The 18540-nt window shown below is 40.3% G+C and overlaps 1 protein-coding gene across 1 annotated transcript in view; it reads right to left on the minus strand.

Moving 5' to 3' along the window:
• CATSPERB (catsper channel auxiliary subunit beta) overlaps positions 1 to 18540 on the minus strand; it is a 121108-nt gene that overhangs the window by 66117 nt on the left and 36451 nt on the right. The window contains exons 6-12 of the mRNA XM_010836181.1: positions 16315 to 16464; positions 8611 to 8706; positions 8352 to 8470; positions 8004 to 8036; positions 2418 to 2484; positions 2111 to 2157; positions 1367 to 1531 (exon numbers count right to left, since the gene is read on the minus strand). Of these exons, the coding sequence (XP_010834483.1) occupies positions 1367 to 1531; positions 2111 to 2157; positions 2418 to 2484; positions 8004 to 8036; positions 8352 to 8470; positions 8611 to 8706; positions 16315 to 16464 (677 nt within the window). The remainder of the gene's footprint in view (positions 1 to 1366; positions 1532 to 2110; positions 2158 to 2417; positions 2485 to 8003; positions 8037 to 8351; positions 8471 to 8610; positions 8707 to 16314; positions 16465 to 18540) is intronic.

The raw sequence follows: 18540 nt of genomic DNA on the forward strand, positions 1-18540 counted from the left end.
CTGAAGGAGAGTGAAAAAGTTGGCTTAAAACTCAACATTCAGAAAATGAAGATCATGGCATCTGGTCCCATTACTTCATGGGAAATAGATGGGGAAACAATGGAAACAGTGTCAGACTTTATTTTGGGAGGCTCCAAAATCACTGCAGATGGTGACTGCAGCCATGAAATTAAAAGACGCTTACTCCTTGGATGAAAAGTTATGACCAACCTAGATAGCATATTCAAAAGCAGAGACACTACTTTGCCAACAAAGGTCCGTCTAGTCAAGGCTTTGGTTTTTCCTGTGGTCATGTATGGATGTGAGAGTTGGACTGTGAAGAAAGCTGAGTGCTGAAGAATTGATGCTTTTGAACTGTGGTGTTGGAGAAGACTCTTGAGAGTCCCTTGGACTGCAAAGAGATCCAACCAGTCCATTCTGAAGGAGATCAGCCCTGGGATTTCTCTAGAAGGAATGATGCTAAAGCTGAAACTCCAGTACTTTGGCCACCTCATGCAAAGAGTTGACTCATTGGAAAAGACTCTGATGTTGGGAGGGATTGGGGGCAGGAGGAGAAGGGGACGACAGAGGATGAGATGGCTGGATGGCATCACTGACTCGATGGATGTGAGTCTGAGTGAACTCCAGGCGTTGGTGATGGACAGGGAGGCCTGGCATGCTGTGATTCATGGGGTCGCAGAGTCGGACACGACTGAGCGACTGAACTGAACTGAACTGAATTAGAGGGTAGAGGAAAAATTTTTATCTCCTAAAATCATGCAGGTAGAGCTTGTTCCACTTTTTGTTCATTTAAACTAACCGTTTTATGGAAACTTAAATATATACAGAGCAAATACAGCTTATACTATCCTGAAGAATAAGCAAAGCAGAATCATTATACAGACAGCATTGAATTTTGTGTTTTCATCAAACTGAATGATAATCAGAAACAAGACATCTATAAGGTATCAAGTGAAAGTGAAAGTCACTCAGTCATGTCCAACACTTAGTGACCCCATGGACGTCCATGGAATTCTCTCCAGGGGATTTTCCCAACCCAGGGGTCAAACCCAGGTCTTCTGCATTGCAAGTGGATTCTTTACCAGCTGAGCCACAAGGGAAGTCTAAGAATATGGGAGTAGGTAGCCTATCCCTTCTCCAATGGATCTTCCCAACCCAGGAATCAAACCGGGGTCTCCCGCATTGCAGGTGGATTCTTTACCAACCTAGCTATCAGGGAAGGTATCAAACTATATTAATTATCATAAATAATTTCACTGCAGCCAATTTTTATCAACTTATACTGCCAAAGAAAACAAGAACTTGGAATAAGCTTTGGTCAGGTACATTTTCATTATTGTGGTGTCAGGAGCAATCCCCTCTGGGCTTTAAGGCCTACCTGGTTATGGAAGAGGTAGACTGCAGAACTTTGCTCTTGGTCAACAAGAAATGTTATCGCAGTTGAAAGAATAGTTTTGGTTCCTTTTGGAACAGGGGGTAAGCAAGGTAACCATTCAAGAAATGGTTCTTTACTGTAAAAACAAGAGTTTGCCTACAAAAAGAGAAAGGAAAAAGTAATGCCATTGTTGAACTCTAGAAGTCCTCATTAGCTTCTATAGGCAAATAAACCAATGGACCACTGTGTTGTTATCTTCTGGGGGCTGAGAGTCCAGAAAACATGGCCAAACATCCCTTTCTGGCATGAATTGTTAGATAATTGCTGCTGCTGCTAAGTTGCTTCAGTCGTGTCTGACTCTGTGTGACCCCATAGACAGCAGCCCACCAGGCTCCTCTGTCCCTGGGATTCTCCAGGCAAGAATATTGGAGTGGGTTGCCATTTCCTTCTCCAATGCAGAAACGTGAAAGTGAAGTCTCTCAGTCGTGTCTGATTCTTAGCGACCCCATGGACTGTAGCCTACCAAGCTCCTCCGTCCATGGGATTCTCCAGGCAAGAATACTGGAGTGGGTTGCCATTTCCTTCTCCAGTTAAATCCAAGTAGAGGCACCACTGGGAGCAAAGAGTGGTCGTTAAGCCTTTCAGTCTGTAGAATTGCCATTCTTTAGATTAAAAAGAACCTATAAAATTATGCACAGCAAAATTTCTTACTTTTTAAAATATTGAGTATCATACCTCACTTAGGGTCCTGTTTCTGTCAAAGGTGATAGTAACATAATCAACTATAAAATACAAAAGGTACAGAAATTATAAGTAGCATCTATATTTTTAAATGTATCATTAAGTATACTCAAATACAATTTTCTTACATTTTATAACAGGGCATGCCTATTGCCTTATATTTAAATTAATTCCCCCCCCCCCAGTTTTAGGCTCTTAACTTATACAAAACAAATCTATCTTTATGCTTAATTCTATTTTTATTTCATTTTATCTAATCTATATGTGCTATCTATGTTGAGAAAAGTTTATTAAAATTTACCTTCAAAGTGTTCTCTGTTAGCAAAACATCTTTCATTATACCACAGTTTTCCTTTGATGTAGTCAACCTACATAAATAAACAAAAGTATCATTTAGGCAATACATAGACTTAAGATATAAGATAGAAAAACATCAGAAAATTTAAAAGTTAGTTCAGGAATGTGAGGCAAATAGAAAGAGAAAAACTGTATGCCAACAAATAAAAGGTCATAGAGGGCAGGAAACAAGAATATGATTTTTGAACAACACACAAAAGAGGAATACAAAATTTTGCTTGATTAGCATATGTTAATGAAGATGCTGCTGCTGCTAAGTCGCTTCAGTCATATCCGGCTCTGTGCAACCCCATAGATGGCAGCCCACCAGGCTCCCCCGTCCCTAAGATTCTCCAGGCAAGAACACTGGAGTGGGTTGCCATTTCCTTCTCCAATGCATGAAAGTGAAAAGTGAAAGTGAAGTCAGTCATGTCCGACTCTTTGTGATCCCATGGACTGCAGCCTACCAGGCCCCTCCATCCATGGGATTTTCCAGGCAAGAGTACTGGAATGAGGTGCCATTGCCTTCTCTCTATGAATTGTCTATCTGAGGCTCCCAGGAGCTGTTGATCTTTCATTACAGTTAAAACAGGCCATATGCTTATCTTTTATTCTCCTTCAGCTGCAGCTAGGTTTAAGGAGTCTTCCCAGAAGCTTGACAGCAGCACAAAGCAATAAGAAAAAAATACAAGTTTTGAAAAATTGGTCATAAGAGAGAAACTTCCAAGAAGGTAAGATTATTCATGTTGGATATGAGTTATATGCAAGAATTTGAGATGGTTCTGTTATAGGCATCTATGAAAAAATGTTGCCTGCCTGCAGTAAACAAAGGATTTGCAGCCATCAAGCCACTACAACCATGACTGTGAGCCCCGAGGGAACTCAAGATGGAGACAGATGGGCTGTCTGCCTGCTGCCATGCTCTCAGTCACTGCAGCCAGCCCCCAAAGACGCACCCTGAGGAGACTCAGGATGAGAAAGCACAGGGTACTGGTGCCAAAGAGCTGAGGTGCACATCAGAGGAATGATTTCAGGGAGCCCAGACGCTTGCATCTTCCCATACATAGAAAAGCACTAAATTCCTTGAGATATCTGGTTTTCTTTAAAGAAAACTTTTGATGTTCCAACTACCTGGTCTTTGCTGCAAAAACTCCTTTTATATCCTGGTTCCCCTTTCCCTCTTGGGAGCAGTCTCTCAGAGCTATCTGAGAGGCTGTGTCCTGGGCTTATGTCCTCAGTTTTGTCCACAGAATAAAATATAACTCTCAACTTTTAGATTATGTAATTTTTTCAGTTAACATAGGAAGACTCTGACTCTCAAATTATTGTTGAGACAAAAGGAAAACCTTCTTACATTTTTAAAGATCAATAATAAAATCTGCATAATCTGTACAATAAAAGCCTTTAAAATATTTTAGAATAGACTGTGGTGATGGTTGTACAATTGTGATTATACTAAAGGCCACTGAATTGTACACTATAAGTGGGTAAATATTATGCTATGTGAATTATATCTTAATAACACTTCTAAACAAATAAAGAAGCCTTTTAAAATGGAATAGACAATAATTTATTTGAATTTCAATCTAAGGCATTATATAAAATGAGCCTGTTCTCATATAAATCTTTAGTGCTTTAGAATATTGTGATTATCATGACTATATACAGGCAATTAATAAAGAATCTCTACTGGGTCCGGAGATTCCTTTTTTTTTCTCTCTTGCTCTTTACATTTCTTTTTTTTTTTCCTACCTGGAATAAAACTGATAATACTTCAGTGAATATCCCTGGGGATAATTTAATCTGAACAGGCTAACTTTATTCCAAGGATGAGCTCATGCCTCAGGCCTGATTTAGAGTCACAAAGAGGGGTCAGGAATGAACACACGATCCAAGTCAGGGTAATGAGTCGGCCCTGAGACTTGGAACTACCAGAAAAGAGAGGCTTTATTCCCGCGGGGATTGCTAAATTGCTTGCACGTAAATTTGGTGGCCGTTCTTACTGACAATTGGAACAAATGTACTGAGAGTGAAGTCAATGCAGAGGAAAGCAGATTCAAATGCTGAGAAGACAGAGTTCGATGGACATTTGTTAGGCACAAAATCCAGTCATGTCTGAAAGCCAGATTCTTCATTCCTTGAATTCCCTGCTCACATGAGCCAACAACTGCATCTCCTTTGCTAAAATCAGATTTAGTTGGTTTCTGTCATTTGCTTTCAAAAGGTTCTGACTATCTGTTTGGAGAGAAAATATAGTTTTTGTTTGTTTGGTTAAGTTTCTACTTTGATTCATGAACCAGGCCAAATTTTTATATAATGTTGTTTAATCACTTCAACTCTAAGAGGTAGGTAATGCTATGAACATTTTAAAATGAAGAAATTGAGGCCAGAGAGGTATATGACTGTTCAAAGTTCCATGCTGCATGGCTACTAACTTCCTACAAGACTGGATTCCTGTCTGTCTTCATTTATTCACTCATGGATTCTGCCAACATTTATTTGAGATGACCTATGTGCAAGGCAGGGTGGTAACTTATTAGCTGCTGCTGCTGCTGCTAAATCGCTTCAGTTGTGTCTGACTCTGTGCAACCCCATAGACGGCAGCCCACCAGGCTCCCCGGTCCTTGGGATTCTCCAGGCAAGAACACTGGAGTGGGTTGCCATTTCCTTCTCCAACTTACTAGCATACACCAGTAAATAAAGTAGTTCTTGACATGAAAGCTAAAATCTGCTGAGGCAAGTCAGAGGGCTCAACAGACAAAAAAGGGTGGCAAACGACAGCCATTAGTGGTGACAGCATTGAGACTGTACACGAAAGGGGGTGACAAACGACAGCCATTAGTGGTGACAGCATTGAGACTGTACACGAAAGGCACCCTTGGCAGTCACAGAGGGGTTATTGAAGAAGCGGTAGGAACTCTGAGTCATGGGTCCCTAACCTCCAGGATCTAACGTTTGATGATGTGTGGTGGAGTTGATGTAATAATAGTAGAAATAAACTGCACAATAAATGTAATATGCTTGAATTATTCCAAAACCATCCTCCCTCACTCCGGTCTGTGGGAAAATTGTCTCCATGAAACTGCTCCCTGGTGCCAAAAAGGTTGGGGATCCTTGCTCTAAGTGAAATGAAAGGGAGGGGGAGGGAATGCACCCTAAGGAGATGAAACATCTTGTCCAACTGATTCAAAGTGTAAGAAATGATGGCTCATGTCAAGGTGTGTTTGCTGTGCCTGGAAAGGGCTGCTTGGGGTGAGGAGCAGGCACCACAAGGCTGAGGAAGGCACGAGAGGCTCTGACCATGAAGGACTCTGTATGTCTCTCAAGAGCTTGGATTTTATCCTTAAAGAAGTGACCCCAGATGCCTGCTAGTTCCACTAACCAGATTTTGGCAGAGAGATTTTGCCTCATGTCAAGTTCCCAATTGAGGGCCTTTGCACCACTGTCTGGACATATTTTGGTAAAATCATTTCTTCAAATCATTTGAATTTCTGCTTCAATTCCACCTCCTTGGAGAGGCTTGCTAAAATCACCTGGCTTAAAATACAGTATTATCTTCTCTTCACTCTCTGTTTCTCTTTCCTGCTTTAATTTGAATAAGCCCTTTTTACTCTTCACAGTCTGCATATGTTTGTGTACTTGTTCATGGTCTAGCTGCTTCAGGAGAATGGAAAGCTACAGGAGAGTCAGGACTTTATCTTGTATGTCTTTGTCTAAACAAGCCTGGCTCAACAAACTTCTGTTGAATGGATGAATAAGGGCATGAATAAACCGCCAAGTATTAACTCCTTCAAATTCCTGGCTGGATAGCCACACACATCCCATTCTTACTGTCCTTTCTTCAATCATTATAGAAGAGGCCTTTCCTAAAGGTAAATCCCTATACCTTTAAGAATAAGTTCACTTTCCCCTGCATTTTGCCCTGCCACATGACCTCACTATCTTCAGAACACTTGTAATTCTCCTCTCTCTCATCATTATCAGAAGTTCCTGAGTTTTTGCTGAAATATTTCAGCTCAAGAGGATTTATTTTAATATCCTTGTAAATAATAAAAACGTCTATGAAGGGCAACTTGTGATTGTCTTTTAATATTGTACAAGCATTTACTCCTTGATGTGTCCATCCAAATTCCAAGAATGTATTGTACTGATAAAGCCGGATATGTACAAACTTGCTGGATACAAATTATTAATGGAAGCATTGTTTGTAATATAAAAGCAAAAGATTAGAAAAACTACTCAAATATCCACTCGTAGGAGACTGGTTAAGTAAACTCTGGTTAAGTTCACACGATGGAATATATGCAGCTATAAAAACACAGAAGGGTGGGCTCAGGTCTGGTGAAAAGCACAGATACGTTTCCTGCCTCCCTTAGAGTTCACATTTCTAGTTCCATCATTATTTCTGGCACCCCACTTCTTCAAGGGAATCTCTGGACGATAAACTCTCCTGAAGCCTCATCTCTGAAAATTTCTTTTCTTCACCCTCACTCTTGAGTGATAAGAGTTTTTCTCAGTTTGGAATTTTGTCCTTGACAGTTCTCCTCCCTGCTCTTTGTAATGGAAACCAGTTTTGCCTGCCGGACCTTCCCAGTGCTCAGCTTGACGGTTCTTGGAATCAGTGAAGCAAGAAGTCAGTTCCTTTTGCTTCCTGAGAAGTAGCTGCCTCTTTGCTTCAGTCAGTGTGAGTGTGCATGCGTGTGCCCACATGCATCTGCGCCCACAGGCCTCTATGGGAGGGGACAGGGCAAAAGGCTACAAATACTCATAATTTTGTTGTGCTCGTATGTTGATGCAATGAGGCAATGACTTAGTTGAATCTCAAAACCTGACCTCATAACAGAGAGACAGAGAGAGAGAGATGGAACAAAATCACACCCCGAAAAGCCAGAATCAGAGCTTATATGGTCGCTTGTATCATATTAGAAAGAGTGCCCCTTTCTCTTGGTAGACACAGACTCACATGAGGGTCAGGAGCAGGCAGACTGAGGTGTCAAGTGTTAAGCCAGATTTCATCTCTCACTATCTTTCTTTACTTTTTTGGTTTTTTTTTTAAGATTTTTTTTGATGTGGACCATTTTTTTAAAAGTCTTCATTAAATCTGTCACAATACTGCTTCTGTTCTATGTTTTGTTTTTTTGGCCCTGAGGCATGTGGGATCTTAGCTCCCCAACCATGGGTTGAACCCATGTCCACTGAATTGGAAGGTGAAGTCTTAACCACAGGACTGCCGAACCACTGGACTGCCCATCTTTTCAACTGGGTGCTCTTGTGCAGAACACATTGAACAGCCACAGCAATCCTGGACAGAACGTATAAAGAAGGGGTAAGGGCTGCCTATAAAACAAAGAGTGGCATTTCCTCCTTTGAAACAGAACAAGAGATCATTGCTTAATGGCTAGTGGAAACACATTTTTAAGTTCAAACTGTAAATAATATTGTAGTGTCAGGTATCATCTATATTATGAATTCTTGTCTTGCACTTCATCTCTTAGGTCACCAAGGAAATGAATATCTTCTAACAAACCCTTGGAAATTGAAAGCATCTTACCCTTTCAAAACCGCAAAAGTCTACCCGTGAAAGCTAGAAAGAAAGAAAAGAAGGAATTAAAATTTTTGCTGCAATCAGAAGGCATGATAAAACATAGCAGTCTAAATTACACCACATGTGTTTTCTACATGTATGTATTTGAAACTTCCCATAAATTCGTATAGCAACAAAACTAGCCATTTCCAAATGATATATTCAACACTATAAGGCAAAGGAAAAAGTCATGCTATTATGCTTTTACATTTCAATGTTAAGATATATCACACGTAACTCAAGTATCGAATATTTCTACTTTATATCACATAAGATATTTAAGGTTAACTTCTAGTTACAGAGCAATTTACCTACCATTAAGACAGAGGATGATGGATAACGAAGATCTCCACTTATAAAAAGACCCAAAGAGGTGAGGATAACTAAAAAATGATTTGTTAAAACCATATCCACCACTGAGAGCTGTTTGTGCTCTAAAGGAAGAAATCATATAATGGGTTAAAAGATAAGGGAAAAGTGATGTTTTCAGCAAAGCAAAGACATTTCATAAATATTCATCAAATCTTGATGCAAAGGAAAATGTCAAAGATGAAGTCACTGTTAGAGGAATTACCTTCTCCAACTTGGGAATAGACCATATCTGTCAGGTTATACCATTGGGTATCATCATAATCCCAAAATCCAGAAAAGCTGAGGCCTATGTAAATACCTACCATGAGAGAAAAGGGAAATTAAGGCAAAATAACTGCAAAGCGAGTAACTGACTCCTAAGGTGCTAAGGTTTTAGGAAGGAGAGCCTGTATCTGCCCCACCTTCCAGCCTATGCTCCACCCTTGCCCCAACCCTTCAAAGTGAAGTTTGAGTGTCACTTCCCCAAGCATTGGAAAGATAAAGTAACTTGAGTCGTACCACAGGAGTTTAGCCAGCCATCAAATTATTAAGGATTTTGTTTTATTTTGAAGGAGATCAGAATATGTTATGCCTAAAATATGCCACTTTGGCATCAGGGTTTTGAGCTGGAGGCAGCTGAGAATCAAGAAATTCAGAAAGAGTTCTCTGCCTCCCTTTTCCTGCTAAAAAGCAGGGCATTTTCTAACCACTTCACCTGTATCAGGAAGTGAAAGTGAAAGTCACCCAGTCATTTCCTACTCTTGACCCCATGGAATACACAGTTCATGGAATTCTCCAAGCCAGAATACTGGAGTGGGTAGTATTCTTCTCCAGGGGATCTTCCCAACACAGGGATTGAATCCAGGTCTCCCACACTGCAGGTGGGTTCTTTACCAGCTGAGCCAAAAGGGAAGCCCAAGAATACTGGAATGGGTAGCCTGTCCCTTCTCCAGTGGATCTTCCCAACCCAGGGATGAAACTGGGATCTCCTGCATTGCAGGCAGATTCTTTACCAACTGAGCTATGAGGGAAGTCCATAAAACCAGGAAGAGAAGAGAGCAATCTTCTCACCAGAGACAGGGAGATGATTCCAAAATGAGTCTGAATAAACAGACTTCACTAAAATAAGTCTTATCTTCCATGAGTCCACCCACAAATTTCCTCATCACTTCACAATTTCTTGTCCCTTGAGGTCTAGACTTCTTTCCTTTGTTAAGATGGTATACAAGCCTCCAAGTTTAACTAGTTCTCTGAGTTTCATTTCTCTTCTGGGAACTCCCACGATTATAAATATTAATAAAAAGTACACACCTTTTCTCCTGCTAATGTTTTGGTTAGTTTGGAGGCCCCCAGTCATAACTTATGAGGATACAGGAAGAACTTTTCCTTTCTGATAATATCCTTCTAAGCAAAAATATGTCCCTATTTAAAGAATACAATTATAGTGAACAATACAAAAATTCCAGAGAAAAAGATTAAAATGCAAAATCCAAGAGGGAAGAAATTGTGTTTGATTTACTTTATTTTTTGAAAGTGATTTGCTTTATTGTGATTTTTAAAGTAGAATAAATTGTTAATAAGGGAATCTATTTGTGGCTCAGATGGTAAAGAATCTGCTTGTAATGCAGGAAACCCCAGTTCAATCACTGGGTTGGGAAGATCTCCTGGAGGAGGGAATGGCTACCTACTCTAGTATTCTTTCCCTTAGAGGAAAGGGAAAGGCTACCCACTCCAGTATTCTGGCCTGGAGAATTCCATGGACTGTACAGCCCATGGGGTCGCAAAGAGTCAGACATAACTGAGCAACTAACACTTCACTTAATTCAAACTTTGAGAACTTATTAAAAAGAGACTGAACATGTTGCAAATACCAAAACCACTTTGTTCCTTGATCTTACCTTTCCTTGGCCATAGTAGGAATGTTTAGCGTCTTCTGTGTTTAAATGTGGAACATTAATATGAAGTCTAGTCAACATGCATATAACTATGTGGGTGGTAGAAGCAGCCTGAAGAGAGTTGATAATCTAATGCATATGCTTTGTTTCTAAAAGATGAATGCAGGATCACTCAGATTGTGAACTGTGTTTTAACTCCTAGATCTTGTCTATGCAGGGAAAGATATAGAAGAAAATGCTATCATCATCCACTTTTTCCAGAAAGAGGAAAGCTAAAGACAAGCTTTGCTTTTCTAAGGCAAAAGCTAAGCAAATCACATGACCAGACTCTGGCAAAGTCTAGAAATATTTAATAGAGAGGTAAGTAGTAAAATAAAAGCTTATTCTGGTTGATATTTTAGACTGAAATTACGTTACAGGCTATTCTCTGTGACAAACTGGCCATAATTGTATCTCAGGGTTACAAAAGCTGATGTAGACAGACCATTGCAATGATTTTGGATTTTATTCCAATGGGCAAAGGGAAGCCACTGGAATGTGTGAAGCCAGAAAGTAGTGTGATTTGTTTTACGCTTGATATCATTGTGGTGACTGTTTGGATGGTGGGTTGTACTAGGGTTAGAAACAGGGAGACCACTTAAGAGGCTGTGAATTAGTCTCATGGAAAACCATTGTTATCGTGGCCTAAGATTTTACCAGAGGAGAGAAGTGGTCATGCTGAGGATAGACACTGGATGTGGCCTCATCCTGGAATGTCATCAGAGTAAGAACAGTCAAGAGTCTATGCTAAATTTTACATTTGAGTAATTGGATATACCTTAGGATGAAAAGTACTAGAGAGGAACAGATTTTAAAGGGAGATAAATCAAGAGTTTTGGCTTAGCTTTGTAATATCAGAGATGCTCATTAGATACCAACAGGAAGTGTGAAACAGACAATTAAGTGTGGGAGTTTGGTCTCAAGGAAGTGGTCAGCACCAGATATACAAATTCAGGGATCATCAGCCTGAAGGTGGCATTATTACCAAAGGACTAGATTACATTTCTCGGAGAGGATCTGGTAGAGTTGAAGACAAAGCCTTATTTCATTGACATGTTAGGGGTCACAACAAATAAGCTAGTTTAGAAAACTAAGGATTGACCAATGAGGTAAGATAGATGTAACTATAGGTGGTGTAAGAAAGCCAAAAGAATAAAGTGTTCTGTTGAGAAGTAAAGTAGTTAACTGTGTCAAATTCTGCTGGGAGGGAGAGTAGAATGAGGATAAAGAATTGACTGTTGGAATTGGCAACACGGAGATCATGGGTGACCTTAGAATGAATTGTTTCAGAACAATGGTAGGAAAAATCTGATTTACAGGGGAATGAAGATAAAATAGGAAGATGGAAAATGTAATGCCATCTACAATAAATTCTTCCAATCATTTTGTTTGAAGGGGAACAGGGGGATGAGGGATGGTGGTAAAGTGAGATAAATGAAGATTTTGGCTAAGATGGAGGATAATAGGGTATGTTTGTATACTAATGCATCTAATCCACTGAGGAGGGACAGAGTGATGATGTATGAGAGAAAGGTGAGAACTGCAGGACAGACACAGGAACAAGGTTCTCCAGGTGATTGGAGAGAATGGGATGCAGGACACAAGGGGTGATGGGCAGCCTTAGGCACAGCAGAGACATTTCTCATGATGCAACAGGCAAGAAGGCAAAGTGCGCAAGTACTAAGGCAGGTAAGGTGGCAGGTGAGTACAGAAGCAATGATTCTTGATCTTCTACATCAAGTATTAAAGGCACAGCTGAGAGCAGAGAGGGAAAGGAGGTGAGGCACAGCATTTGAGGAGTGGGAAGAGGTGTGACCAGGTCACTCTGCAGAATGGGACAATAAACATCCCAAGGAAGAGAGGTGGGATTTCTGGGTCGTTCTGAGTACTCACTTGAGACTTGAAATCATGAATTTACGGTGAGACCAGCTGATGGAATTTTAAAGAGAGTCTGGTGTGCAACTTTTATCTAGTAATATTCTGCTCTGCCAATGGAGTAGAGGTGGTTTTAATGACAGTTGGGATTATGCAGGCAAGGAAGAAAGAGAATGGCAAAGAAGTCACAGAAGTGTTTACAAAGAGAGACAATTAAAATTATGGTGAAAAAGTAAGGATGTTGAGTAGTAAAAAAAGTGGTGGGGAAAACATATTGATGTCTCCAAGAAATCCAAGAAATGTCAGACTGTGAATACTAGGGTAGGCTGAAAGTACAGAAGGTAGTGCACAGAGCATGAGATGATTGTACTGGAGATTTTGGAGGCAATAACAATATCAGAGACAACAAGGTCAAAAAAATGACAACAGATGTAAGATGGGGGAAAGATCACTGGGGAAGAACAGGCCTTGAAAGCATTGGTCCATATGGGTGGTGAAATCACCAAAAATAGTAACAAAAATAAAGTGGAGAGAAAGGTAGGGGTCCAGATGCTAAACTCATAAATGAAAGTGAGTGATGGGAAGGTTGTCATACACTGGCAGCCAAGAATAGTTAGAGGGAGTAAAGTCTGAATTCAAAGGGATTGAACATTTTCAAAGAGAAGACAGGAGTTAATTATTAAGAAGTAGCCCTTAAGGAATGAGGACAATGACCCCTGAGACCCAAACATGTGCCATGCAAGACAGCTTCAGGGAAAAGAATAATAACTGGGATTGGCCAGATTACTCTTTACAGCAACTGAGGGGACCCTTCAGAGAAAAGAGTAGTAGTATGGGGGAATTTACTGATAACAGACCACATATTCCAATGAATGGATTTGGGAGAATAGAGATGGACAGACGTTTCAGTTCAGTTCAGTTCAGTTGCTCAGTTGTGTCCAACTCTTTGCGACCCCATGAAGTGCAGCACACCAGGTCTCCCTGTCCATTGCCAGCTCCTGGAGTTTACTCAAACTCATGTCCATTGAGTTGGTGATGCCATCCAACCATCTCATCCTCTCAACCATCCTTATCCTCCTGCCTTCAATCTTTCCCAGCATCAGGGACTTTTCTAATGAGTCAGTTCTTTGCATCAGGTAGCCAAAGTATTGAAGCTTCAGCTTTAGCATCAGTCCTTCCAATGAATATTCAGGTCTGATTTCCTTTAGGATGGACTGGTTGGATATCCTTACAGTCCAAGGGGCTCTCAAGAGTCTTCTCCAATACCACAGTTCAAAAGCATCAATTCTTCAGCACTCAGCTGTCTTTATAGTCCAACTCTCACATCCATACATGACTACTGAAAAAACCATACCTTTGACTAGACAGACCTTTGTTGGCAAAGTAATGTCTCTGCTTTTTAATATGCTGTCTAGGTTGATCATAACGTCTTTTTAATTTCATGGCTGCAGTCACCATCTGCAGTGATTTTGGAGCCCCCCAGAATAAAGTCTGTCACTGTTTCCATTGTTTCCCCATCTATTTGCCATGAAGTGATGGGACCAGATGCCACAATCTTAGTTTTCTGAATGTTGTTTGGGTGAAATTAAAGGAAATTCAGAATAGTATGTGGTATAAAGTAGCCAAAAGTGACCTGGAGGCTTGGGTTTCTATAGTGACATAAAATTGGGGTGAGAGGCATGATGGATGTATCAGGAGTGTCATAGAGGAAGAAGATGGGTAATGAGTCCAGACTGGAACATATGGACCATATGAGGCTCCTGGATTCCTGTTCTCACCATTGACTCCATTTGGGATGAAGCCTCATTGTTGTGGGGAGGGCAGATGAACCAAAGCCTCACAAAGGAATGGTCAGTGGCAGCCTGATACTATGGGAACTTATTTTCTGTTTCAGCACACCAGTGGCCAGCTGAGGGAAAAAGTGGGTTCATCTAAAAAAAGATTTCCAAAACTTTCTTTTCTCCAGATGTTGAAGTGATCGAGTGAGTGAGACCCTGAGGAACTGAAACTTGCCTTGTCTCCTATGATTCTCGGGGGTGTGGCAGGATGCAGAGACTGGCTCCTCTCCTGTGTCTCACAAAAGAATGGCAGGTTTGGACAGAGAAAAGAGGAGGGGGCCCTGGCCTTGCATCCATGGAACAAAGCTAGAAGAGGAGCTGAGTTTCCATCTGGTTGAGAGAGAGGAAAATGAGACACTGAACAAAATTAGTTCAGTTTCTCACTAAACTAATTCTGCACAAAGCAGCCTGGAGCTAGGATAATTAAAAGACTGCAAGTCGTTGGAATGCAAAGAAATTTGGGGCAATGCTATCTATATATCCCTATACCAGTGTATATTACTTGAATCTATTACTTTATCACGGTAGGGCAACCTATTGTGCTGTTTTATTCTTTAAAATCATGTTTGTTAGTCATTTTCCTTTAGTCTCCCACATGAATTTTGGTATTGGCTTATCAATTTCCATACACACAAAAATACAGCTGTAATTTTTCTTGGATTTGTATTGAATTGATTGATAAATTTTGAGAGAACTAATATTTTTACATAAAATCTTTTTTAGTCTCTTTTTATAGCCTTCATTAAAATTTTATAATTTCTACACAAGCCTTGCAAGTCTTTTTTGGCTTATTTCTAGGTCCCTATGAGGTTTTATTACTTTCTGAATAGGGTTTTTAAATTTATAATCTTTAATCAGTCTTTAGTGGAGTGGTTTTTATGTACTGTTATGTTTGTCAATTCCATAGCATTCCCATACTTGTTCTGATAGTTTGTCTGTTGATTCTTTTGGATTTTTATATAGATACACATATAATCTATGGGTGATAAAATTTGTTTCCTATTTTTTTTTCCTTTAGAAATATCAGATTTGGGGTCACTGAAGTCATCAATGACCTAAGAAAAACAATCTAGAATAAGACAATTAGTAATTGAAATGTGTAGGATGCTATTAATTATAATAATAATAGAAAAACACATAACAGAATAATGTGACACCTCAGAACAACTTTACCTATTCACATGTGGCAGGAATAGAAGATAGATTAGAACTGCAATGAATTATCTCTGGGAAGAAAGAACATATAACGGAGGACAGAGTGTCAAGTGGGGCTTCCCTGGTGGCTCAGATGGTAAAGCATTGAGAGAGTCATTTCCTAGGCAGGTTGATAAGAAGTCTAGGGGTCCCCAAGGAGAGAGGGGTCTAGAATTCTCAAGGAGGAAGAAAGGACAAACTTTTTTTCCCCTCTACATTCCTTAGGATTATATAACAATAATGTATCCTGTCTGAGGACAGTCTCTGGATTAAACCTTCTGGCTAATCCTGTTATCTTAAAATGTGAATTATGGGAGTAGGTCTGTTGAGGTCTTTACAACCCCCAGACATTCTTTTGATTCATTGGAGAGTATATAACTCCACTGCCAACACTAGCAACTGCTAACTGCTGCTAACACTGCTAACACTGCCCTCTTCTGATGCCTATGTCAGAAGCTTTCTCTATCTCTTTTATACTTTAATAAAACTTTATTACACAAAAGCTCTGAGCAATCAAGCCTCCTTCGTCTCTGGCCCCGGATTGAATTCTTCTCCTCTGGAGGCCAAGAATCCCGGCATCTTTTTGTGGTTCAGCAACAACCTTTCAGCATCTGCCTGCAATGAGGGAGACTCGGGTTCGATCCCTGGGTTGGGAAGATACCCTGGAGAAGGAAATGGCAACCCACTCCAGTACTCTTGCCTGGAAAATTCCATGGATGGAGGATCCTGGTAGGCTACAGTCCATGGGGTCACAAAGAGTCAGACACGACTGAGTGACTTCACTTTCTGATAAACCTTTTTATCCTCTGCTGTACAGAAGCAGTGGGTATTTCCAAACATAAATCACCAGAGTATCAAGGAAATTTGGAGAGACATTAAAGTTAGTAGTAACATGGCAAAATGTCACAGAGAAAAAAGTTTACCGCACTAGCAAGCAGACAAGGGAAAGTGACAAAGTTCTTAGGTATTTTTAGGAAACATTTTCACTCCATTATGCCTGCACATTTAACTTGCACTTCCAATTAAACATAACTGTCATATAATATAAAATGCCATCTCCAATTCTGAATAAAGTCGCAAACTTACCATCAAATGTTGTGTTCATAACGAAGCCAAGTAATGCCACATCGTTGGCACAGGGACACTTTGTCGTTTTGAGATCTACCACATGTGGATATAATCGCTGGATTGTTCTTTTTTTCATCATAGTCCCAAGTTTCCAGTGAAGGATAGGTTCTGTGGAAATCAAGTTTTGGTGTTTAAATTACAGTAACGCTCTTGAAAATAGAACATTACTGCTTTCTTTTTTTCTGTCTTTTTTAAAAATTAAAAAAAATTAAATTGAAGTATAGCTGATTTATAATGTTGTGTTAATTACTGTTGTACTACAAAACGATTCTGCTATACATACATAGCAACATATATATGTGTGCATATATATATTCTCTTTTACATATTCTTTTCCATTATGGTTTATCACAAGGTACTGAGTGTAGTTCTCTGTACTATACAATAGGACCTTGTTGTTTATCCAGTCTATATGGATACCCATTCTATATGAATCAGAAGTTTGCATTTGTTAATCCCAAACTCCCAATCTCTCCTTCTACCCACTCCCCTTGGCAACCATCAGTCTATTCTCTATGTCCATGATTCTGTTTCTGTTTCATAGATAGGTATTTGTGTCATACTTTAGATTCCACATATGAGTGATATCATATGGTATTTATCTTTCTGACTTACTTTACTTTGTATGATAATTTCTACATGCATGTTTCTGCATCCATGATCCTGCAAAGGGCATTATTTCACTTTTTATGGCTGAGTAATATTCCATTGTGCACAGGAGCAGTGGCTGCGCCAGCATAGGAGCAGCCTAGAAGAACTACCCCAAGGTCAGGGGTGGTGGTTGAGAGGAGCTACCCCACATCCAAGGTCAGGGGCAGCGGCTGAGAGGAGATACTCCACGTCCAAGGTAAGGAGCAGTGGCTGCACTTTGCTGGGGCAGCTGTGAAGAGATAACCCACATCCAAGGTAAGAGAAACCCAAGTAAGACGGTAGGCACTGACAGAGGGCGACAGAGGGCATCAAAGGGCACACAGACTGAAACCACAATCACAGACAACTAGCCAATCTGATCACATGGACAAGAGCCTTGTCTAACTCAATGAAACTAAGCCATGCCATGTGGGGCCACCCAAGATGGATGGGTCATGGTGGAGAGGTCTGACAGAATGTGGTCCACTAGAGAAGGGAATGGCAAACCACTTCAGTATTCTTGCCTTGAGAGTCCCATGAAAAGTATGAAAAGGCAAAAAGATAGGACACTGAAAGAGGAACTCCCCAGGTCAGTAGGTGCCCAATATGCTACTGGAGATCAGTAGAGAAATAAATCCAGAAAGAATGAAGGGATGGAGCCAAAGCAAAAACAACATCCAGTTGTGGATGGGACTGGTGATAGAAGCAAGGTCCAATACTGTAAAGAGCAATATTGCATATAGGAACCTGGAATGTCAGGTCCATGAATCAAGGCAAATTGGAAGTGGTCAAACAGGAGATGGCAAGAATGAATATCGACATTCTAGGAATCAGCGAACTAAGATGGACTGGAATGGGTGAATTTAACTCAGATGACCATTATATCTACTACTGTGGGCAGGAATCCCATAGAAGAAATGGAGTAGCCATCATAGTCAACAAAAGAGTACGAAATGCTGTACTTGGATGCAATCTCAAAAATGACAGAATGATCTCTGTTCATTTCCAAGGCAAACCATTCAATATCATGGTGATCCAAGTCTATGCTCTGACCAGTAATGCTGAAGAAGCTGAAGTTGAATGGTTCTATGAAGACCTACAAGACGTTCAAGAACTAACACCCCCCAAAAGATGTCCTTTTCATTATAGGGGACTGGAATGCAAAAGTAGGAAGTCAAGAAACACCTGGAGTAACAGGCAAATTTGGCCTTGGAGTACAGAATGAAGCAGGGCAAAGGCTAATAGAGTTTTGCCAAGATAATACACTAGTCATAGCAAACACCCTCTTCCAACAACACAAGAGAAGACTCTACACATGGACATCACCAGATGATCAACACTGAAATCAGACTGATTATATTCTTTGCAGTCAAAGATGAAGAAGCTCTATACAGTCAGCAAAAACAAGACCAGGAGCTGACTGTGGCTTAGATCATGAACTCCTTATTGCCAACTTCAGACTTAAATTGAAGAAAGTGGGGAAAACCACCAGACCATTCAGGTATGACCTAAATCAAATCCCTTAGGACTATACAGTGGAAGTGAGAAATAGAT

This window comes from Bison bison, unplaced genomic scaffold (genome assembly GCF_000754665.1).
Source record: "Bison bison bison isolate TAMUID 2011002044 unplaced genomic scaffold, Bison_UMD1.0 scf7180017864061, whole genome shotgun sequence".
NCBI classification, from domain to species: domain Eukaryota; kingdom Metazoa; phylum Chordata; class Mammalia; order Artiodactyla; family Bovidae; genus Bison; species Bison bison.